This window comes from Myxocyprinus asiaticus, chromosome 30 (assembly GCF_019703515.2).
Source record: "Myxocyprinus asiaticus isolate MX2 ecotype Aquarium Trade chromosome 30, UBuf_Myxa_2, whole genome shotgun sequence".
Classification (NCBI taxonomy): domain Eukaryota; kingdom Metazoa; phylum Chordata; class Actinopteri; order Cypriniformes; family Catostomidae; genus Myxocyprinus; species Myxocyprinus asiaticus.
The window spans coordinates 37721871-37747780 of NC_059373.1; the positions used below are offsets into that span (position 1 = coordinate 37721871).

Consider the following 25910-nt stretch of genomic DNA (forward strand, 5'->3'; position numbering starts at 1 on the left):
TGAATCACCCAAGTCTCTTATTATGAATCACCCAAGACTCTTATTATGAATCACCCAAGACTCTATGAATCTCACAAGACTCTTATTATGAATCTCACAAGACTCTTATTATGAATCTCACAAGACTCTTATTATGAATCACCCAAGACTCTTGTTATGAATCTCACAAGACTCTTGTTATGAATCTCACAAGACTCTTGTTATGAATCTCACAAGACTTTTATTATGAATCACCCAAGACTCTATGAATCTCACAACACACTTACTATGAATCACCCAAGACTCTTATTATGAATCTCACAAGACTCTTATTATGAATCTCACCAGACTCTTATTATGAATCACCCAAGACTCTTATTATGAATCTCACAAGACTCTTATTATGAATCTCACCAGACTCTTATTATGAATCACCCAAGACTCTTATTATGAATCTCACAAGACTCTTATTGTGAATCACCCAAGACTCTTATTATGAATCTCACAAGACTCTTATTATGAATCAACCAAGACTCTATGAATCTCACAAGACTCTTATTATGAATCTCACAAGACTCTTATTATGAATCACCCAAGACTCTTATTATGAATCTCACAAGACTCTTATTATGAATCACCCAAGACTCTTATTATGAATCTCACAAGACTCTTATTATGAATCACCCAAGACTCTTATTATGAATCTCACAAGACTCTTATTATGAATCACCCAAGACTCTTATTATGAATCTCACAAGACTCTTATTATGAATCACCCAAGACTCTTATTATGAATCTCACAAGACTCTTATTATGAATCACCCAAGACTCTTATTATGAATCACCCAAGACTCTTATTATGAATCTCACAAGACTCTTATTATGAATCACCCAAGACTCTTATTATGAATCTCACAAGACTCTTATTATGAATCACCCAAGACTCTTATTATGAATCTCACAAGACTCTTATTATGAATCTCACAAGACTCTTATTATGAATCACCCAAGACTCTTATTATGAATCTCACAAGACTCTTATTATGAATCACCCAAGACTCTTATTATGAATCACCCAAGACTTTTATTATGAATCACCCAAGACTCTTATTATGAATCTCACAAGACTCTTATTATGAATCACCCAAGACTCTTATTATGAATCACCCAAGACTCTTATTATGAATCTCCCAAGACTTTTATTATGAATCTCCCAAGACTCTTATTATGAATCTCACAAGACTCTTATTATGAATCTCACAAGACTCTTATTATGAATCTCCCAAGACTTTTATTATGAATCTCCCAAGACTTTTATTATGAGTCTCACAAGACTCTTATTATGAATCTCACAAGACTCTTATTATGAATCTCCCAAGACTTTTATTATGAATCTCACAGAGGCTGTTGCTGTTTTTCCACGCTGAACTGCTGCTGCACCGGGAAAATGTCTCGAGTTTATGTGGGGAAATTGAGCTATCGCGCCAGGGAGAAAGATGTGGAAAGGTTTTTTAGAGGCTATGGGAAGATTCTGGAAGTGGACCTGAAAAATGGGTAATCTTATTCTCATCATTTGAGTGAATTAAATGTGCACCCGAAACAGCTAGGCCATTGAGTCTTTAAATAGGACAAACTGATGGTTCTGCTGACGTACATCTGTTATCGTTATAAATAAAATAAAACCCTTCGTGATGACGAATCACGCTTAAACACAATTGCAAAGGTTATCGGTTTGTAATCAATAATTGTAAATAACTTCTTGTATGAAATAGCCCAGCAGCCTGAGCCCATTGTTTGCCCTCTGGCCTGCTGGAGTCAGTGTTTTATTTTACCTGTTAAGAGTCCCATTCAGTGAAATTGAAATCTAGCTCATATTTAGTTTATTATGTTTGCAATGGGGTATAAAAGTCTGGGACCACAAAAACGACTTTATTTTACACTTTTCTAACCAATAAACCGTTATTAACTTAACATTTTCAAGTAATTCGAGTTAAAGGTTGAATCGAAAATTGCACATGGATGTCATAAGTATTTGTATTTCCTTTTGTGCAAAGATAGTCAATATTGCAGATTTACTTTCATTTCTGTAGTGACCAGAAATGATGCATAATCGTAAATATGTTTTATATATTTTGCTATGTCGTTTATAACATACATGTAATTTTTCTTGTATGTTAAATACATTTGGTTCATGAGCTAGTGCTATTTTATATACTAAATCTATTGTTGTAAGTAAAAAGTATATTTAAATGGGACAAAATGCCTTCTTTAACCATTAATACTTACTTTAGTAGAAGGTGCCAACATTATTCCAAGTGAACACCTGAAATAGCCGATATTATTTTTTTAGCAATTAGTTTGTGAATTTTACAATGTTTCACATGCATGTTCTTCCTCACATTCCTATATCTTTTATTTCTTTTAGATATGGCTTTGTAGAGTTTGATGACCCCCGTGATGCAGATGATGCCGTGTATGATCTTAACGGCAAAGATCTTTGTGGAAAGAGAGTTGTAGTTGAGCACACCATAGGACAGCGTCGTGATGGGGGCAACAGAGCCGCTAGAGGTAAGATATTCATTTATTTAATCTTTATGATGTCCACTGCTTCTGTTTCTAAAGGCTTGGTCACTTACATAGTGAAGTTTCTCATGTGATGAAGAGGCTAGTGTGAAACCTGCATTTGCTGCGTATGAAGGGACCACACAGATGTTACTGCCAAACCTAGCAACTTGCTATTGGACAACGATGCAAATTTGTGTCTCAAAATTCAACAAACTCTAACCTCATGCGAAATTGGCGTAAGGGAATTTCTTCGCCACCAGAAGTCCACCAGACAAAATTCCTAATTGAGGAATTCCCATTGAGGGAACTATATTTCACTTGCGGAATTTCACCAAGCGTGAATGTGACCGAGCCTTTAGGGATCTTGCTCCTTTTCTCCATTGGTAGATGTTGGATTGTACCAAAACATAATATTTTTCAGGCTTCTCTGCTAGATAATCGGTTAGACCATATAATCTGGCTAAATTGATTTAATTTGATAACAATAATGTTGTTATTATTCAATTATTCATGATGCATATTGTTTTTATTGTTGTTCAATGATTATTTAGGCTAATTATCATTGTGTCAAAAATGTAAGAATAAACCAGTATCAGTAGATCTCTAGTTTGGTACTTGACAATCCCATTTGATTGACTAATTAATTTTAGTAATAATAACTACAATGGCTGATAAATGTTACTGACGGTGTCATCGGTGAGATCTGATTTATAGATCACTCAAATTTATGGATTCAACATCGTGTGCAGTTCCATCCATAAATTCATTGAGTGAAACACTGATCATATTACAGATTCACTGGCATGTATATATATCTACAGGCGTGTGAATAAGGGATGTGCAGAACGACTCATTTCTCTGACGTTTAAACGTAAATTTTGGAGTCGACTAATCTAAAAAGAAAGAAACCCTCAGGAAACATTGTTTATGGGACCCAATTAAAATACTAAATCTATTCCAACAGCCAAATCCGACACTAAATTCTGCAGAAAAGGGACATTTATCGGCAGCATTTTACATTAAATATAGAACATGACACATTCACTGAATCAACGTTAACAAATACATTTATTGAAAACAATTGAATGAATAGTTCAGAACCAATAGAACCCTAATAGACTGGTCTAAACAGAATTCACCAAGTAAAAGTCATTTAATGTATTAAAACAGTCAGGACATTTTTGAAAATAATGAACAGGTAAGCCAAATTGACGAGTGAGGAAAAAAATGCACCGAAAAGTTGCGCATATTTCACGACATGCATTAGCCTCTAATATGACAGCTGTTCAGTAAAGAACGTTAACCAATAGTTACAATTTTGATGTTATAAAAAAATAGGCCTGTGAGAAATGTACAATAAACCTATTATATTGTTCTAAACATGATGTGCAGTCAGCATGTATTATTAATTATATTTAAAATTTAACATTAACATGACAGCCTTTGTCAAAATATAAAGCCAAATGTAAATGTGTAAAAATGTTGAACAGTTTAATGGGGAAAAATATTAACCGACTAGTAATTCCAGCATAGACTAGCAGCATCAGAACCGTTTAGTCGACTAGTCTCGCACATCCCTAGTGTTAATGTCATCATTGATATTTATGTTTCTCTAGTCGTTGTCCTGTTTATTCTAAATTAAATCTAAAAACAGGATGTAACAGCATGTCTCCAATATCTGTATGAGAAGCCTGAAATTATATCTATTATAATGTACTGTGTAACAACAGTTGCTGTTCAGCTTTCTGATAGAGCAAAATTGTTTGGATGTTAATCTTAAGAATTATGTTAATGGGTGATCCTTCAGTTAGGGTTCTTTTCTGTTTTTAAAGAAACCAGGGCTGTCAAACGATTCAAATATTTAATCGTGATTAATCGTATAATTTTTTTGTAGTTAATCGTGATTAATCGCAATATCTTTATGAACATGAGTGGACAAAATATGCTTCATCCAGATGTAATTTTCAGTCATCCACACAAAACCTACCCCACCAACAGAGCTGAACAACAGAAAATGAACACAGCACAACTCAATTCAAATTATGTACAAAATGTGGTAGTTGTAAGTGTATTATGACAGGATTTATTTCTTTTTATGGAGATTTGACAGACATTCAAAAAAGTCTGCACTGTCATTTACAATTGACAACTCTGTGTATAATACATCAAAAACTCCTTTTAGACCCAGGTCACCATTGTAACCGGTGGGATTAAATGGGTTGATGACAATGTAGATTACCTGCAGAGTTCCACCAATGTCTTCAACTTCTGCATTGGCTAGTGCACTATCAAACAGAGACACTGTGACAGAACCTTGGAGACAGCAGCAGGGTTTCCGTTAGCCAGTAATCAGTAACGCCGCTCCCTATACGCATATTACGCAGTCTGCTTGGGGCACCAGAAACTCCACCGGCTGCCCTTACTCACACGTTATATGTTATTCAAGACCCAGTAGCAGTAGCAGAACACAGACGATCGCCTCACGCTCACACTTTCACTTTGCGCTTGCACCGCGCCTAGAAACTTTTGCCTCGCGCTCGCTCCACACCTCGCAACTTTTGCCTCACACCGTGCCTCGCAGTGCAAGGCTGGTGTTCAAATGGCAGCTGTCTTGTCACTGCAATGATGTTACAATGTTAGGAGCTCTATCTGGAAGAGGTGTTAGTGAGGCCAACAGGGGGTGCTCATCCTTTGGTCTGTGTGGGTCCTAACACCCAAGTATAGTGATGGGGACACTATACTGTAAAAAGGCACCGTCTTTCGGATGAGATGTTAAACTGAGGTCCTGCCTCTCAGTGGTCATTAAAAATTCCAGGGCACTTCTTGTAAAGAGTAGGGGTGTAACCCAAGTGTCCTGGCCAAATTCCCCCCATTGGCCCATATCCATCATGGCCTCCTAATAATCCCCATCCATTAATTGGCTCTGTCACTCCACTCTCTCTCCTCTCCACCAATAGCTGGTGTGCGGTGAGTGTAATGGTGCACTATGGCTGCCGTCGCATCATCCAGGTGGATGCTGCACACTGGTGGTGGTTGATGAGAGTCCCCTGTTCACTGTGTAAAGTGCTTTGAGTGTAGTGTCAGAAAAGGGGTATATAAATGTAACATTAATTAATTCATTCATTCATTCATTCTGTCTGTGCTTTGCAGACATGTTCTTGACACAGGTATCCGTACAATGTCTCCCACCATCTGTTTTCCCAATGGCAATGCATGTGATATTAGCGGCGTTTGCGTGAATTGACTCGCTTCTCATGAACTGTCATATTACGTATTAATGGCGTTAAAAAAATTGTGGCGTTAAATGAATTTTGCATCAACGCGTTAACTTCGACAGCACTAAATTAAACATTTGTTTTTTGTTATTGTTCTAATTTTATAGCACTCATTCTGGTTTTAAATGGTGGATTATCATAGTTTTAAAAGTTGTGTCCCTTTACTTTTTTCCTTATTGCTTTATTTTAAGACTGGTGAAAGGTAAAATTCTGGGCTTGTTCCCCCACCCAGACTTTAGTACTCTTCCACTATTATAATAATAGATGTATAGAAAGTTTTATTAATCTGCTTTGCACTTTTTCATAATTCATTTGGTGTTTTGTGTACAGTTTGAACTTTCTAGAAATTTAACCCTTAATGTTTTATTAAAAGAGTCTGACTGCCTGCCCCTTTTGCTGGCCATGGTGTCTCCCCTTCCCATGTGTGCGGCTCTTTGACCAAACTGGGCCGACCATTAGAGCGAGCCAATGTGAATGAGGACCACTTTTCCCAATAAGCCGGGTGGTGAGGATGCCAATGGGTTTAGGAGATGTGGGTTAAGCTCTTTTAGGTGCCTGTAATGTTTTTGGTTGATTTTTTAAAATATATTTTTTCTCTTTATTACCAAGATTAAAAAGTACAGCGTAAGTATGTTATTTAAAGTCTTTTGAAATATTTTCAGTTCATTAAAAATGATACTATAGATTAAGTTGAAGGGTAAAAAAAAAAAAAAAAAAGAAAAGTGTAATTCATTGCAAATTTCTGTCTTAAAGATTAGTGTTGTGGCTGTATTATCTCTTGGCCATGCTGACTTGCTGACATCTTATTCTCATCACTCTGAAGGTAGCCGGTATGCACGTGGAGGAGGGGACAGGCATGGCGCACCTGCACGCACAGATTACAGACTGATTGTGGAAAATCTTTCTAGTCGCTGCAGCTGGCAGGACCTGAAGGTACGCAAACACACTACTACCAGCATTTAGGTTTTAAGTTGTATTTTCTAAGGTGAGCTTCACTATTATTATTGCTCATATTTCGGATTCGGGGTTTGACCCGATATGTGTCACTGTTTCATACCAGGACTACATGCGTCAGGCTGGTGAAGTGACATATGCAGACACTAATAGCGGCCGCAAGAACGAGGGTGTGATAGAGTTCAGGCAGTACTCGGACATGAAAAGAGCCCTGGACAAACTCGACGGCACAGAGGTCAATGGAAGGAAGATTCGGCTCATCGAGGACCGGCCTGGTGCCAGACGCCGGCATTCCTACTCCCGCAGTGCTTCCAGGTGCAAACAAATGCATGACAAATTTTGAATTTAGGGTTCATTTAATTAAGTAACATACATGATGAGGCAACTTTTTATGTCATATGTCTGTGATTAATGGTTGGCTAAATTAACTTTTCTCATAGTAACAGTTTCTTCAGAGTTTCCTAGAGAGCATGTGTGTAAAGTATCTGGCTTCATGCACATTTCCTTTAGGTCTCGCTCTAGGAGCAGGAGATCTCGCAAGAGCCGAAGCCACAGTCGAACCAGCAGCCACTCACGGTAGGCAAACTCAAACTCATAAATGCTAAATTGAGCGGTTGAAGACTTCAATTATCCAGCATAGGAACTCTGTGGAAAAATTTAATTGTATTATGGTCCATTATAGGGAACACCAAATTTATAGGCTACCAAGGCTAGTTGTTATAAATATATGGTTGCGCCTCAATCCGGGTAGCGGAGGTTCAATCTCAGTTGCCTCTGCTTCTGAGACAGTCAGCCCGCGCATCTTAGCTTGTGGCTTGCTGAGCACGTTACTGCGGAAAAAGAGCGTGTGTGGAGGCTTACTCTATTCACTGTGGCATCCACACGCAACTCACTACGCGCCTCACCGAGAGTGAGAATCACCATAAAGCGACCACGAGGAAGGTAACCCATGTGACTCTACCCATCCTATCAACCGGGCCAATTAGTTGCTTAAGTCTGGCTGGAGTCACTCAGCACACCCTGGATTCAAAATCAGCATCTTTGCTCGCTGAGCTACGGTATCCAGGCCCTGCAGAAACCTCGTTTTATGTTTAAATTTAAAAAAACAAAGCTGAAGCGGTTTTATTATTATTTATATTTGATAAATTTCAGTTCACATTACTGTTCAAATAAATAAAAAAATCTCAAAATCTTTTAAATGTGTGATAAGCCTACTTTTACTTCAGACATTGAGCATGTTTACATTCACAGGAGCATGCTGAACAAAAATCAGCTCATTCAAAAAACCAACACTGACCCCTGATACATGCACTTAAGGAAACAGTTTATTCCAGGGTTTTTGCAGGAAGCAGCATTCTGAACCATCATGTAAGCGAGAATGGCGATTTCCTTACACCGTTTAAGGGAAAGAGGTTTAACACACCTTTAGGTTTCTCCTGGAGAAAGCTGTTTTTGTGGCCATGTAAACACATATGCAGCATTCTAACAGGTTTTTGAAGAGTGCGCTTGTGCGTGGAACAGACTGGAGAACAAACGTCATAGGATGGAGCCCAACAACAAGTCAACAAAACATTTCTGGGAGTACAGTGGGAAAAGCACATAGACTATAAACTATACCCATTTATAAACACCACTGTAAAATATCGACGGCCCCTCACATTCATGTATATGCGCTGGTACATTGACGGAATCCCAGAGTTTTACATAAAGGGAAACCCCACTATTGAAACAGATCCACTGCAGGTCACAATAGAAAGGTAAGGAAACAAACACAGCAACAACTCTGGAATATCTGGAAATAAAGCAAGGCAACAGAGAATAAAATAGGAAGTCTTCCTCGGATGCCATGTTTGTTATTTACACAAGCGTTGCAGGGAAATTACATTGCTCTGAAGAAAGCTGCTTACTGACAGAGACGCATGTAAACCAGAACGCTGCTTTCTCACAATACGCCGCTTTCGGGTGTCCATGTAAACGTAGGCACTGTAAGAAATCCACATTTGCATGAGATTTGAAATCATTTGATTATTCTCTGCTTTTGACAAAATGTAAACAGGAATGGGCACAACGCTTGCTGACATTGGAAAAGCTGGTAAGAACGCTGGTGAAGGTGTTAACATGGAGGTAGGGCTGGGAATCGTAAGGAATTTTAACTTTTTCGATTCCTCTTAACAATTCCTGTTCCTTAACAGTTCCAGTAACGATTCCAGTAATTCTTTTTTTTTAAATAATAATCTGAAAATGAGAAATGCTATTTTTATTGTATTTACTACCTTCTGCTGTCTGTTACCAAATAATGAGATCATTTCAGATTTCTACAGAGCAGATATAACAAATCAGAAATAAATTTAATACAATTCTTGTAGACAGCCTTGGAGACATATTGAATCCAATAATAGATATAAAATATAAATATTATAATAAATATAAAATAACATAATAAACACATCTAAACCAACAAGACGTGTGATGGCATTTTTCATTATTTAATTTTTTGATAAAATTCCACTTATTACAACAAAACTTGTGTGTCTTAAATTATACATTGTCTTATGAACAACCAGTCAGTAACTACACTGCTTTATAGAGACACAGGTCATCATTAAATAAACAGTTACAGTTCTAGAGACAGTTTAGACTGTGTTGTGTAGCCTAATGTTGTACTTCAGCCTTGTGAAACTTCAACAGTTCTTATTTAATTTCAGGTTGGACATTCATAACTTGCACATCAGAGTAAGATTACTTGTACACCGGACTACAAATGGGAGTGCTGTATGTTTTGCGTTTTAGATTCAAAAGAGCTGGCTTGAGAGTCGTTAGATCGGGAATCACTGTCAGTAAATGGCAACGATGCTGCTGAAATTTGCTACTGGAAACACTGTCAGAGTATTTCAGGACAGTGGAAAATTGCACACAGAAGAACCGTTAACGGAACCGAAAGTCACGACAATCATATGATTCCAGTATTTTAAAGAATGGAACCTTGGTTCTCAGTTCCCAACCCTACATGCAGGGCATATCGGGGTAATATTGGCCAAATATTTTTAACAAATACAGGAAAACCGTTTAAGGCATTTACATGACCTTTCACACTGGTGACTTATTAAGCATAATAGGTGTAAGAACGTGCACTTAAATGTGCTCATTATTTTGAGTCAAAAGCAGCTTACATTATTAGGGGCAAATACGTTTTCTTATTATTAATATTTCTCTGCTGTGGGAGTCTATGACAGCCCTATGAACCGTTCATAGGAAAATGCTGAAATTTGGCACACTGTTAGTGGGTATGAATAGCCCTAAGACAAAATTTGGGGTTTCTAGGATAAACTCTAGCGGCACCACCATGTCAAATTCCCTTTTCTTTTGTGTGTATCTTTTGAACCATTTGTCCAATTGTTTGGTACTCTCAGCTTGGAATGTCTCCTTGGCATGGTTGAGATGTGTGAACTGTGTGGCCCGGTGGTTTAAAGCATTGGACTGTGACTCAAAAGGTTGTGAGTTCGAGTCCAGCAAAGAACGGATTTAAAAATTGTATTTCTGTTGACCATTGAGTCTTCTTATTGTACTTATTACATTGAAGGCCATACATCACTGCATAATTCCTGCTTCAATTCAAAACTACTTAGCTGAAACTATTTTCTCCACAAACATTATAGTTCTCTCAACTTGGAATGTGTCTTTGCCATTGTTCACACTTGTCAGTTGTGTGGTGCAGTGGTTAAAGCACTGGGCTTCGGTTCAAAAGACTGTCTGAACAAACCCCACTTCAACTAGTCTGAACACTGACTATGTTTACATGGACACCAGAAAGCGGTTTACTGCAAGAAAGTATATTTTTGCGAGAAAATAGTGTTCTGGTTTGTATGCAATAAATTAGCGGTGTACTCTTTAATCCCGCATACATGTGGCTCGGTCATAAGAGGCTTTCTCCACAGCAACGTAATTTTCCCATGACGCTTGTGTAAATAACAAACATGGAATCCGAGGAAGACTTTGCTATTTTATTCTCTGTTGCTTCGCTTCATTTCCAGATATTCCAGAGTTGCTGCTGTTTTTTTCCCTTAACTTTCAATGGCGACCTGCAGCGGAATTGCGATGCTATAGTGGATTTTCCCTCTTACATAAAACTCTGGGATTCCCCCAGTGCATGTATGTGAACATGAGGGACAGTCGATATTTTAAATTGCCATGTATAAATGAGTAAAGTGTATAGTGTAAATGATTTTCCCACTGTACTGCTGGAAATGCTGAATTCTTTCCTTTGTGTTGACTTGTTGGGCTTCATCCTATGACATTTGTTATCCCAGTCTGTTTCACGCATGCGCACTCTTCAAACACCCTTCAGAATGCTGCTTATGCTTATTTACATGGCCACATTAAGCTGCATTCTCCAAGAGAAACCTAGGTGTTAAACCGCTTTCTCTTAATCCCTTAAACGGCGTAAGAAAATCAGCATTCTTGTTTACATGGCATTTCAGAATGCCGCTTTCTGCTAAAACCTTGGAATAAACAGTTTTCTTAAAGGAATGTTCCGGGTTCAATACAAGTTAAGCTCAATCGACAGCATTTGTAGCATAATATTGATATCACAAAAATAATTTCGACTCATCCCTTCTTTCCTTTAACCCTATAATGCTGTATTTATCAAATATGATTCACAATGTTTGACGGCTCCTGCTTCACTCTCTGTTCAAGCTAAAAAGTAACAAAAGAAAAAACATATGGTATGTACGTTTCACATGCTTATGGCACCATCTAGTGGTTATTTGTGAAGAAAAAAAAATGGTTTCAGTGTTTATATCGATCTATTTAAAATGGTGGCGGACTTCCGCAAAAAATGACCCTTATGTTGGGATAAATGACAGCTTATTTTAATAAAGTAAAAGTGACTAATGATGATATTGTTACTGATATTTTAAAATGAGTATTTGCTGAATATAAGCAACTTATGCTTGGTTAAAATTTTGTATATTTTATTGAAAAAGCATGTTGAAATGACATGCATCAAATATGATACAACATGCTTTTGAGGTATATCTCTCAATCACCATTACATTACATTCATGCCTATAAAAAAAAATCAAAAAAATCACAGAGCTTTGAAAATTCTGACATATACTTTTTATAAGATATATTTAAAGTGTGAACTAATATTTTGGTGTATATTTATATATGCGGCCTGCTCTGTCATTATAAATATCTCATTATTACATAACAAGCTATTATGATGTCATCTTACCATAAGTTCCTGAGACCCAGTGAAAATGTTTTACAATTTCCCCATTAAAATGTCAATATAGTGTTTGGTGCATAAAATACATATGATAAAAAATTATTTTATTAAAATTGTATTTGATGTGCTGAATTGAATTGATGCATTTCAATCCATATTTATAGACCAAGGAGAGGAAGAAAATTTCATATGTCAGAAAATTTCAAATGTCAGGCTTTACAGGGTTAAAAATGGCAAAAATCTGGGTTACAGTGAGGCGCTTACAATGGAAGTGAATGGGTACAATTTTTTCAAAGTTAAAATACTCACTGTTTCAAAATTATAGCCACAAGACATAAACAATATGCATGCTAGCATGATTTGTGTGATATAATTGCTTACTAACCTTTTCTGAGTAAAGTTATAGCCAATTTTACACCTTTGTTGCCATGACGATGTAATGTCAACAAAACCTAAAACCCTTAAAAAACTGAAAAAAAAAATTACGATTTGAACAACTTTACAGCTTAAATAATACTTAAGTTTTAATAGAAGAATTAATGTAAGTGCTTTTATAAAATTATAAGATTCAAATTTCTGTCTTTAAACCTGCTAAAAATTGGCCCCCATTCACTTCCATTGTAAGTGCCTCATTGTAACCTCGATTTTTGCTTTTTTTAAAGAAAAGGAGGGACGAGTTGAAATTAATATTTGTGGTGATCAACATTATGCCACAAATGCCGTTGATTGAGCTTAACTTGTATTGAACCTGGAATATTTTTTTAAGTGCATGTAAACATGGTCATTGTGCCTCTGATGTACCAGAGATATTTGCGTTGCGTTTTGTTAATGCCAGCGGGACTTGGCCCCAATCATTGCTGCTTGCAGTTATATTTTCTTCCATAGTTTATTGAATGACTTATCAATAAAAATGTCTCTGTTATGATGCATATCATTATTGTTATTAATAAACTACTTATCTTTTTTCTTACGATTGTTCTTAAGAAAATACCTGAAGAGAATTCAAATTCTCAAAGAAATAAATACAAATAAAACACAAATCGTTGTAAATAACATCTTAAAGTTAGGATTACCAGTTGTTTTAAATCCCAAAAGGTAAGATGTTTAATGATTTTACTGGATTATGAGTTACCAGTGTAGGTATTGTATTTGTTGTAATAGACAAGGCAACCTCATGAGCAGGCTAGTATAATCAGACAATGTCAAGTCATTCATTTTATTCTTAAAAAGAAATAAAGATGTTTTTAAGAAAATATTTGAGAACTTAAGAATAATAATAATAAAAATTTGCACTTAGAATTAATTATAAGAAGTTAGCAAGAATGCTCCTAAGAACTTTATTTATTTTCTTAAGAAAATTGTTTGTGAATCCGGCCCCTAGTGTTGAGGATATCTGATACAGGGTTTTATTTAATGCATCGAACAGTTTACTAATCACACTAATTACCTCTGGAGTTTGCATCAGGGTAGAACAGGTAACTTGCACTAGAGAGAAGTGGTGGCTCTTGGACCCTTCCTCTTCCAAATGTGAATTGTGAGCTATGTTGTGATTGGTCAAGGAGTTTGATTACATACTGGCTCGATTGCTCTTTCTGAGTGTCCTGGATGTTTTTGTCAAATTTACCTGAATCTGAATATAAAACCTGAATCAGTGAATTAACATTTTTTATCTGAATTTAATTATCTGAATTCGTGCCACGTACAATTTCAAGTTTGATGTAATTCAAGTTCAAGTAAACATGTTCAAATTCAAGTCCTAAAAAAGTTATTAGTGAAGTTTCGCCCATTGTAGAAAGATGCCTGGGTTTGTTCGTTCCTGGCAGGCAGCAGATGCCCTAACCTGCCCCCACCCTAATCCTCCCGAGATGATTGGAGATAATTTGCAGCATTCTCCTAGATGACGTTATTCTTGCAAACAGTTTTCAGATGAGTGGAAACTATTTATGTGCACGTGTTCCACATGACAGTCTCGTGCTGCACGCCTCTGAACAAACAGTGAATCAGACACAAGCATTGACTGCTTTTCTTTTGTCTGTTCTTAAAAATATAATAAAGTGAGTTTGTTCAAGCGCATGTCTTTGTGACTAACAGCATTTCTTGTCATGTGTCACTCCAAGACAACTTACAGGTCGCCCACCTGTTGTGGGTAGATGAGCAAAATTACCCACACGAAATACATTTGGACGAGGAGCTTGCGAACTGGATTCAGCCTCGTCTCCTTTTGCAGGTGGCGGGTTTCACACCCTGGCCACTGTTTAATATATTTGCCGACTTCCCGGATCCATGATTTTGCCATTTCCTGATATTGTCGATCATCGTCTGTTCACAATCAGCATTGGGATCTTTGTAATTGGGATTGGTATCGTCGATATCCGAATACATCGTCTTATTGCCCAGCCCTAGTGTGTGTGTGTGTGTATATTAGGTCTGGGAAATGTAACGCGTGAATTTCTGCGATTTAATATTTTTTGTTTAACGCGTAGACAAATTAACGCAGTCTTTTTTTTTCTTTTTTTTTTTAAACCACGTGATGGGAGAAAGGTGTCTCAAGTTGTTCCTGGCAGGCTACTCAGCCAAATGTTGTTAGGGTGGGGGCGGGTTAGGGTATCTGCTGCCTGCCAAGAACGAACAAATGGAGGCATTTTTCTACAAATGGCAAAACTTCACTAATATTTTTCCCCACTTTTTGTGGCTAAAATTGGCATATATAAATTTTCAGGAGGTGCATGGTTGACTCGACTGCACATCCTTGCACAGAAACTGATTGTGTAGAGCAGTGCATGCTTATTCATTACATGCAACGCATGTCCCGGACATATTAAACACGAGAGAGACTGTAAGAACCTGGACGTTCAGCAAGCTGCCGACAAGTATACTTGTAGAGACTGAACGGAAGCCAGAGAAAATAATAGTTTTGAGATTTTAAACTTCAGCACTCAATATGTTTTATATCTGTATGTATAGTGTCTAATAATGCAATTGCAATGTACACTTAAGTTTCTCTTAGTTTTATTTTTATATATATATATAGTTTGATATTAATTGAATCTGCCCTTTTTTTTTTTTTTTAAAGTCCACTGTAAAAAGCATATTTTAATTAGAGCATATCCACTGATTTTATGGCATGTGTCTATATATATACTTGTACAAAGATTTATGCCTGTAGAAATGTCTAATTCACTCTTACACGAAAAAGAAAAAAGAAAAGGGGCACATTTCCATAAAGTTGCATTTTTCTTTTTATGCTCTCACTTCAATTAAGAACTCTTGATTATCTATTTAAAATAATAAAATATGCATTGAATGGGGATAAAAATATGATTGAATATTGTCAGTCAGTGTTTGTTTTTATTTCACTTCTAGAAGCCGCATTTACACTGTAGAATTAATCTAAGACTTAACAAGAAACAAGAAATCTGAAACCTACCCAAATTACTTTCAACAACTCCTTTTCATTAGAGAAATATTTCCATCACATATCCCTATATATATATATATATATATACACACAGATGGATCGAAATCTGATGATCCTGTATCATCTGCATTTGTGATCAACCATCAAAAAAAAAAAAAAAAGGAATATCCATCCCCAATCACAGCTCAATTTTTACAGCAGAGGCAAACGCTATCGTCTTAGCACTGGACTTAATAAAGACTATGCAGCAGAGAAACTTTCTGATCATTTCAGATTCAAAGTCATGTCTTCAGGCAATGTCATCTTTAAAAAATGATCACCCAATGCTTGAAAAGATTCTATGCAAGCTGCTGGATTTGGAGGCCCAAAATTTCAAATATCTGCTTCTGCTGGGTACCTGGACACTGTGGAATCCCAGGAAATGAGGAAGCAGACACTGTTGCAAAAGAGGCCTTATCAGTGGATTTCAAAAAGTGTCCAATGCCTCCCACTGACCTAAAACCCATAATAAATTCATATATTAAAAACAAATGGCAAACTGAGTGGGATCAATGCACCATGAACAAACTCCATTAAATCAGCCCTATTGTTGGCAAAAGAAGTTCCTCTCTGTTTTCAAATCGCTGGGACCAGATCGTCTACACCCGCTGTCGAATAGGTCACTCCAGGATGACACAAGTTTTTAATATTGGAAGAAGATTCACCAACATGTACCTTCTGCCAGAATCCATTATCCCTGAAACATGTTTTATTAGACTGTACTGGTCTTAACCCCGTGAGAAGCCTTTTTTATTCAGTCAGCACTCTGGAAGAAAATTTTAAAAGTCAAACCGAACGCAATTTGAGAGTTTTTAGGAAAAATAGATTTTAAAAACCTTTAAATTCCTTACACATTTCTCGCCATGGAAATAGCCATAGAAGCTGGTATGGCATTAAAAACAAACAAACACTGTAGAATTCTCCAGCGCTGGCCACAGAGGAATACAAAAAATAATAATAATAAAATAAATATATCTGCATAGATTTTTCCTGATAACTGATAGTTCCAAAAAGCAACAATCGGCACCAATTAATTGGTAAACCTGATATACCGGTTAACTCTTTAAATCGCCCACTTCTCAGACATTTATAAAGTTGCTTCTTCAGGTTGAACCAGGCTCAAAATGTATTGTTCAGTTTGGTCCAGCATGTTTGAGCTTTGTGATTTCTCCCATTCATTTCTCTACTATTTCTCTCTGCTCTGTCTTTCCTCTTACATTGTCTTGATTATGCTTGATGTAGAATGAGTTTTGATGATTTTGAGTCCACTAGAGGGCAGTCATTGCTCAACAAACTTGAGCAGCAGAAACCTCTTGCACTACGATTCCTACGTGCTTCTGACTTCAGTCTTGATTTTGATGTGCTGTTTATTTTTCCTAAATTGTCCGTTCTCCTTTTCAGACCCTCAGGCTCAAGATCACGCAGCAGGTCAATCAGCCGGAAGGGCAGAAGCAGTCAGGCAGAGGAGCACAGTAATAGAGCTCACAGGAGCAGAGGAGATGAAAGTGGCAGAGATAACAGCAAGAGCTGCAGCCCCCAGAACAGAAAGAGCAAACGGGAAAGCAAGAGGGACCGCTCCTATTCTCGATCCAGATCTCGATCCAAATCAGGGAACAATAGGGATGTCTACACGGAGTCCGGATCCAAGACTCGGGAGGCAACCCAGAGCGATGGTGAAGGCAGAGGGGCAGAAAGGGCACACCGTTCTAGTGCTCATTCTCGATCCCGGTCACAAACACCACCAGATGCTGAGCTGCGCAGGAAATCTAGATCCAGATCCAAATCTCGCTCCCGTTCACACTCACAGTCTTATTCCCGATCTCGCTCAAGGTCTCGGTCATGAATCTAAATGTAATCCTGGCATTCATTTCTCTTTTACAAAGCATATTACATTTAAGTATTTTTTTATCCTTTGTGTTTTCCAAGTAGATCATAGGGTTTTTGGGAAATTGCTTCCTTAATCTTAGTATTTACTTGTTTCTTACTCTGTCAGTATTTTGTGTCATTAAAGGAACGTTCTAGGTTCAATACAAGTTAAGCTCAATTGGCAGAATTTGCGGCATTATTACTACAAAAATGTATTTTCTTTAAAAAAGCAAAAATTGAGGTTACAGTGAGGTACTTACAATGGAAGTGAATGGGGGCCAATTGTTGAATGTTAAAATACTCACTGTTTCAAAAGTATAGCCACAAGACAGAAAGGATATGCATGTAAACATTACTAAATTACTAAACTTTTCTATATAAAGTTATAGCCAATTTTACAACTTCGTTGCCATGACGATGTAATGTCAACAAACTCTAAAACAACTGAAAAATGACAATTTAAACAACTTTACAGCACAAATAATACATCAGTTTTAACAGAATTAAAGTGTTTTTATAAAATTATAAGATTCACATTTCTGTTTAAACCCTCCAAAAATTGGCCACATTCACTTCTATTGTAAGTGCCTCACTGTAACCCACATTTTTGCTTTTTTTTTTTTTTTTTTTTTTTTTATATAAAGAAAAGGAGGGACAAGTCGCGGTAAATGTTTGTGGTAATCAACATTATGCCACAAATGATGTCGATTGAGCTTAACTTGTATTTAACCCAGAATATTCCTTTAATCTTATTCATCATTTTTAGTAATTTTTTTTTCCTTTTTTTTTTTTTTTTTTGGAATATGGCTTACCTGTATATTTTATTCATAAATTAAGACAACCTAAAAGGGATCCCAGAATAGATGTCTTAATCTCTGCATTGTATATCTTAGAAACTTACCACATTTGTAATGATGGGCAGACTGTATGCTATTCCATAAGATCTTTTTACTATGAATTTCTTAATGTACAAGAATAAAAAAAAAAGACTGCCTCTGAATGTGTTGTCTATTTAGTTAATCTGAAAAGATGCTTTTGTGGCAAGTTATCCGCGGTGTTATAATGTCAATTTTAAAAAGGTTAATTTATTATTTCAATTTCAGTCCATTCATCACCTAAATCATATATCTTCAGATGGAATGAGATACACAAGTTGTATTGACAACTTTTATGGTTGTATATGGTACTTTATACAACCGTTCGTTCCAGCCCTCGAATCTGACTGGGCGAGAGGCATTCCAAGAGTGCTGATATACAGTCCAACATCACTTGCGCTGATTGTATGATTGTATCACTCTGCTTCTCCATGTCCGTGTATTTCCAAATTGTGGTGGGGATTTTAATTCATTGTTCATTTTTATTTCTCTCCCTGATTCGTTCAATGACCATTTCAGAAGATTGCATATTTACACCAGTAGGTGGCGATGAATGAGCATCTTGTATGTTATGAATGAGTCATTCAATCATAGACTCAACTGATTCAGTAGATTGTGTCGTTCACCACTGAAACAATGGAAGTAAACAAGAATGATTCATTCACAAACAGTTTGTTTAAAAAATTATTTGTTTACAAATGAAACACCACAAGATCAAATGGGTGCAGTGCAGAGAGTGGAGTTGCACTTGATGTTTTGCCTTTTTTGGAACTATTTTTGCTAACGGAGAAGACATGTAACTGACTGTATGAACTTGTTGCCTTATTTGAATTGAGTAATGATGTCTCCAAAACTTAAGTATACTTTACTTGGTGTTATATCCACCTTTTTCCTGTACACGGAAGTGTGATTCGCCTGTTTTAAACGTCCGGTCTACAGTGGCATTTATTCTTAGTGGATAATGTGATGTTTAGAGTCTTACATTTGTAAAAATTGTCAAAATACATGTGGCTGTATAGTGCCGTTACTTGTCGAGATGACGATTTTTTTTTTGTTTTGTTTTTTGACAGTGCCTCACATGAGTATGTAGATGTCATGAAGCGATGGTCCAAGATTAGTTATGTTGATATCATTAACTACTTTGAGTTATATGACAGCCAACAACTGCACAAGTTGAGCCTGTTATACATTTTTACTCCAAATAACACCAAATAACTGGATCGCTCGTTTCGGTTGTTTTAACATTGCGTCTCGAAACCAGAAACAAGACAATGGGCAGTTAGAATCATCAGGGCACCGCCCAGTCGTTGCTTGGGAAAACTGATAGAATGAACGTAACTATTTAACTTAAAGGTGCACTCAGTAACTTTTGTCGTTGTGTCATATTGGACTTAAACTGACACCTAGTGGCTTGGATGCAGCGTCATTTAAAATCACTAGTTTTCAGTTTCAGATGCCATTGTAGAGATGTAGTATTCACAGTCAGCCATGATTATTTTAATCAGTGAGTGAAAGTATCCGACAGCAGGACGGTTACTGAGATTAAGCAAGTATTATTCAGCTTGTCATGCGATTCTAACATGACAGCCTCCATGAGGGGACCCTCTCCATGTAGAATAAAACAGGTTTTATAAGGTTACTGATATGACTGGAGTCTTCATTTTAATGTGAGTGCTCATGATTTCCTACATATATTGCAAAATTACAATTCATGTCTTTAGGAGTTAAACTTTTTTTAATAAGGAAAGCATTACTGAGTGCAACTTTAATGTAACTAGATTGTTGTTTCATACAATAACACAGCTTAAATAATGAAGATTGTAGCCAATTCTAGGTCAGTTATTAAATTAACTTAATTCTCCACTGAAATGCACATTTACCTGTACTTCAGTTGCACATGCACAAAGAGAACTGAAATGAAGTTAACAAGGTCCAATTTGACCAAAGGAGACACAGATCACCCTAATGGTGACATCACATGGATACAGTATATTTGCAACAAAACAACATAAACAATACTACAAAAGAACTTAAACCTCTATGAATTCTTAATAACTACTATTTAAATGCCCTCGTAAATCTCCTTTGACCAAGTAAACATAATTATATAATTTAATCAATTTTGTACTCATTAGTTTGAATTAACACTTAAAATTACTTAAGTCTATATATATATTTTAAGATAAATACTGTAAGTTTAATGAACATATGTTTGAGTTATGAGCACAAAACTTGTCATTTAGAGAAATGCTTAACTAAGACAACGATTTTTCCAGTAATGACGACAGTTGTCAGTTGTCACAAAGTTTTCCAACTGTATTCTTTATTCTTCCATCTGTGTGCATGCTGTCCAAATAGGCACAAGAGGTGTCATTATTTTCATTTTCAAAATCCAATTGGGCAGGGGTTTTCAAACTGGGGTCCAAAGACCCCCAGAGTCCTGTAAAATGGTGATAGGAGGTCTGAAATTTTTAGAGAGAAAGGTGTTAATAATTGAAAAATAACATTTACCAAATTTCACCCTGCTTTCTAAAGACTAATTCTCTTGAGGTTACTGTCAACATATTGCAAAGCAGCCAAAATATTCAATATTTTAATCATCATATAATATTATTGATATAATCTTTTAGCTTCAGTACAACGACAATATGAAATCCAATTATATAATTTTGCGAACAACCTGTTTTTATAATGGGTCATGCTTGCTATTTGTCTCACACAGTATAAATGGGTCTTATCACCTACATACAATATACCTATACAATAAACCTTCAATATAACCTATACATATGCCTTTATATTTTAGGAAGGTGGTCCCTCACACAAGGGCATACATTGGGACTGAATATTGGGAAACTACGCCTCTGTACTCCCAAGAGGGTTATCATAATTGGCGGTTGTCTGCATTAAGAAGTGTGAAAATCCCTGTCATAGGCAGCACCATTGCCTGTTGAATGTACTGTACTGAATTTACGCTGAATATACTGAAGTCTGCTCACTCCATTTACCCTCAGAAAAAGAGGCGTCGAAGGAGGCGCTCTCCTCCACACTTTTACTGAAGGGAGAACACGAAATGTGGACAGTAGTGAACGGGCAGACGGTTACTATTGATGATGGAGCGAAATTCTTCAGTTCTGTCTTCAGAAAGGCAATTTTTTTAACCCTTCAGTGTCTTTTTCTGGAGAGGAAGAGCTGTCATGGGAGACGCGCGGCACTTCTCACGCGTCTGGATTGATGGAGAACCGCGAAACTTCGCAGTGGATATAGAACACGCGCGTGACGCGATAGAGCGATGGGACGCAGACGGGATACATTGTAACAAAGGCAAGTAAACACATTCCAAAATAGCATTGTCTTGTGAGGCGCTTTTGATACAGTTTAACCTGTAACGCCAAAGCAACCAATTCAATGCAGCTTTTATCAGACATTATTAGAGGTCGATAGATGTTTACTTACATTGATGAAGTCTAATGTCAAGTTTGGACGCAAATCGGCAAATTGTGCACATTTTCAGTACGTAGGGCCGTTTAATTCCATTTGGCGAATATATTTATCAGTATGAATGAATTTGAGATCGAGTCCCTTAAGAAAAATAAGTTTTGATGTTTTTGGTAATATTTGCGCAGGCTGAGCCGAATTCTAATGAATCTCCCTGCAATGCCACACTGAAATGATAATTAATTTGAACTTTAATAATAATAGTAATAATAATAATAATAATTATTATTATTATTATTATTATTATTATAAGTTTAGTTGTTTTTAGTAATATTATCACAGACATGACAGATTTATTTGTTTATTTTTTTTTATGAATCTCCCTGCAATGCCAGCCTGAAATGATAATGAATTATATTGTTACATGTTATTTTGAACAAAATGTGGTTAATGCATAAATGAATTTGAAATAATAATAATAATAATAATAATAATAATATGTTTAGTTGTTTTTCGTAATATTATCACAGACAGGACAGATTTGTTTTTTTATGAATCTCCCTGCAATGCCAGCCTGAAATGAAGGAAATAAGGTGACATTTTTGTGCTTTTTACATTTTTATATGATGTAATTGCACCAGGCTTGTCAGAATCAATCAGGTTAGACTGTGTATGCATCAGCACACCGCAAACAGTGGTGAAAACACGACCAGTCATACAATGAAATGGAGGAATATCTTCAGTTTTTGAAGTCTGTTCACATGACTGTGAGTTCAGCAATGAATATTCAGTGTGTCACCAGACAGCAACCGAATTAAGAGGTACATTTGGTCAAAAGATGAACATATGCAAAGTCATGTCAATAATATTTGAGTCTTCAGATACTAAGAATGTAAAGGCAAGTTCAACTCCACAGGAAGGGTGCTGTTTAAATAACGATACATACAAATAATCAAACACAAATCAGATTGAACGATTGATCTACATCTGCTATTTACACTTTACGCTCTGATTTATATAATGAATTTCACCCATTTGGAAACCAGAGCGAACAGCCATTAAAGTTAAATCTGGTAATGGAAAGAAAAAGGTCTGGATTTCATCAGTCCAGGCTTTTGATGAATCAGTCCAAACATATGCTCCAAGATGCATGGTGCCATACATTGTTTTTCTATATGTGGATCTCGTTTTATTTAAGGAGGTAAGAAGTTGACGTTTACCATAGCTGTAAAGGCAGAAATGAATTCATTTATGATGCAGGGTTAGTTTCAACAGGCAGTTAGTGCCAAAACTGCATACAGTATTATTATTATACATACATCTGGCCACAGTGTCAGTGTTTACATTTGACCACATTACTTTGTATGCTTAATTCTAACTTGTCCCTTACAAGATCTATCAGATACCAAGTACTCTAGCAGAACATCCAAAGAATTTCCCACGAGTTTAAACAAACTGAGCAAGTCGGCCGGATTGTAAATGGCATTTTCAGAGTTGTTGAGAAACCCATGCCAATGAAGCATTTGTTATTCCAGAGTGAATTGGCCGCATATAGTAACTTCTCTTCGAGGACTGTTGTTAGTTTTAACTTTGCATTTCTCCTCGAATGGCATGGACTTAGAGATTGTTTGTGGTTCAGTTATTTTTGCCCTAGCCTACAATGCCTACAATCTGCAAAAGTGATCAACGTTCCCTGAACACCTGTTTCTTCAAGTTAAAATCAACAATGTACAAACATACTGTCTTAGATGACCTAAAATCTGCTTTCCATGTGCTGTTTCAATGTGGAGCTGCCTTTGGGAGGTTTTACTGGCTTGTCAATCAGTCCAGCTGGGTATTTTATCTGTTGGCATATTAAGGAAATATGTCATGCCTCAAAACTAATACATCAATTTATAAATTGTTCGGGGAATTGGGAATACACACTTTGCTGTAAATACAGCATCAGCCAGTTTTAGAATGGTTATATTTAGAGTGGAATTTAAAGTGGCCCTAAAAAGTATTTGGACACTTTATTATATTCAAGTTAATACAAGTAATGTTTTCTTCAGTCCTTCATTTCAGTAAAAAGTGTTTGAAGCACGTTTCAATGTGCAAGTTGTTTACACATCTGCCTGTGCTTGGAGAGAGCCATCAAACATTTATTTTTAACAGTAATGTTATATTCCCTCAGATGTTAAAGCCAATGTATGACTTGGCAAACAGAAATCACTGTGCCTGTTTTCTTAAATTATTTAAAAGAAGACATGTCCCTGTGGATGAAATATTAACTGAAGCCATTATAACAAACAGTCTGAGTGGGTTTGAAAGAAATAAAAAGCCCCAGGGAACATTAGCATGAATGTTTCAATCAAACAATCTCCCAAAAGCAAAACCTTATAGTGGAACATACAGTGGCCCCCAAATGTATTTGGTGACTAAGTCTCACTTAAAAATTTTTTAATGTCATTACACTAAATAACAAAATATCAAACCAAGTGGTATTTATAACATTTTCTCAGAACTAACTCCACTTTTCTGATCCATTTTTGCAGTGACTTTTAACCACCTGGTCTTAAGGTAATTTCTGGACGTATGAAGTCAGTTCATACAGGTTTAGTTCATCATATTAACTGTGGACACGCTCCACTAAAGTCTGACAAACAGAAAGCGTCCAAATCATTTTTTGTCTTCACTTTGAACAGTATATCTATTGTTTTATCATTTAAAACCTAACAATTTTTTTATGTGAAATGTTTTGCTTGAAAAGCAAGGGTTGCTGTTACTCAGCTGGCAGAGCATGACACTATAATACCAGTGGGTTTGATTCCCAGGGATAACATATACTGACCTGACAAGAATGTATACCTTGAATGCAATGTAAGTTGCTATGCATATCCATACATTTTTAAGTGTGGCTTAAGTGTCCAAATACTTTTTAAGGCTACTGTGGATTTTACAAGTGGTATATTGGTTTTGAAGCCTTAAACAACTATTAAGATATAAAACACTGAATGCATGCCACCACTCAACCTCAGCCTTGACCTCTGACCTTTTTTGCCCTCACCTTTTGCAGATTCCCATTAGGGTTAGGCGTGCACTGGACCAGCCTATGCCATGAGGACTCAGAAGTCCAACGGCCGGACATCAGCCACAACTTCCCGCCAACACCTGCTGCGTTTCAGTCTTCACTCCAGGAGAAAGAAGGAAGGTGTGATACAGGGAAAGCTGCGTATCCGCTCCATGCCTGGGGCTTTTCTTGTGCTGGGGGTGGTGGTTGTTATTGTTGGCACTGCACTTGCTGTGGCTGGTTACTGGCCATACCGGGCCCATCGTGCATCACTGGACACGGTAGAGGAAGGATCATCAGGGACCTCACCGGCATCAGGACGGGGATTAGGAACCAAAGGTCTTTATTCCGCTGCAAGTTTTGTGCATAGTGAGAGAATGAAACTCCTCGGCCCAGTCATTATGGGAGTGGGACTCTTTATACTTATTTGTGCCAATACGGTACTCTACGAGAATCGGGACAGGGAAACGCAAATGCTTCTCGCTCAGATGCGGAGCGTCATCTGCTCTATTTCTGCGGCGGTGCCTTCGGCAGACCTCTTGCAGGTCAACTCCCTTACCAGGCACTACCAATGGGTCAGCAACTTACCTGCGGCCCACCTGAACATCCTCTACTTGCAGGAATTGTCCAGCTCAGAGCCGCTACTCCCAGTGAAGAGCATGGACGAGGAGGATAGCGTGCAACAGCAAGAAACCCTGCACACTGAGGTTCTTCATCATCAGGACTCTTCTTCCACCCCCTCGATTCACTCCTCCAACTCTTGTAACAACAGCAAAGTGATTCTTTGCACCGAGGAGAAGGGAAACGCAAATGGACTAGATCTGCGGCTAGAAAGTCACTATGGACTCAGCAACTGTGTGACCGCATCTTCTATGTCCACACTGGGTGGGGAGGACTGTGAGACCTTCTCCCTTCCACCCAGACGCTGCTACAGCATGAGCCACAGGACTAGACCACACATACTGCACAAGGATGTGATGCATCCAGTGGACAAGTCCATGTCCCCTATAGGTCACCAAGGACTGCTTCCAAGACAGTCCAGCTCAGAGGTGTGCGTGAACATGGTTGGGATTGGAGTTGACCTTGACCTTATACCTGTGGAAGAGCAGAGACACCTTAGCTGGCCTCAGCTAGACCTCGGAAGCACCAGGAGGTACCTCAAGCTGGAGAACAAAGGAGACTCTGCGGAAAAGTTACTGGATCAGCTTGAGCAGCAATG

At 37.2% G+C, this 25910-nt stretch overlaps 2 protein-coding genes across 2 annotated transcripts in view; both read left to right on the forward strand.

Annotated features, from left to right (window-relative positions):
- The first annotated feature begins 1379 nt into the window (after positions 1-1379).
- LOC127420746 (serine/arginine-rich splicing factor 4-like) lies at positions 1380-18319 on the forward strand. The gene is made up of 6 exons (XM_051663268.1): positions 1380-1533; positions 2405-2547; positions 6643-6752; positions 6880-7088; positions 7284-7349; positions 16865-18319. Exons 1-6 carry the CDS (start codon positions 1427-1429, stop codon positions 17304-17306), a joined length of 1077 nt encoding a protein of 358 aa, XP_051519228.1. The 5' UTR covers positions 1380-1426; the 3' UTR covers positions 17307-18319.
- A 2915-nt stretch (positions 18320-21234) lies between these two features.
- The window catches only part of LOC127420732 (uncharacterized), a 6477-nt gene continuing 1801 nt past the window's right edge, over positions 21235-25910 (forward strand). Inside the window, exons 1-2 of the mRNA XM_051663243.1 lie at positions 21235-21528; positions 24698-25910. The exon at positions 24698-25910 is cut by the window's right edge and continues 1801 nt beyond it. Of these exons, the coding sequence (XP_051519203.1) occupies positions 24739-25910 (1172 nt within the window). The 5' untranslated portion in view covers positions 21235-21528; positions 24698-24738. The remainder of the gene's footprint in view (positions 21529-24697) is intronic.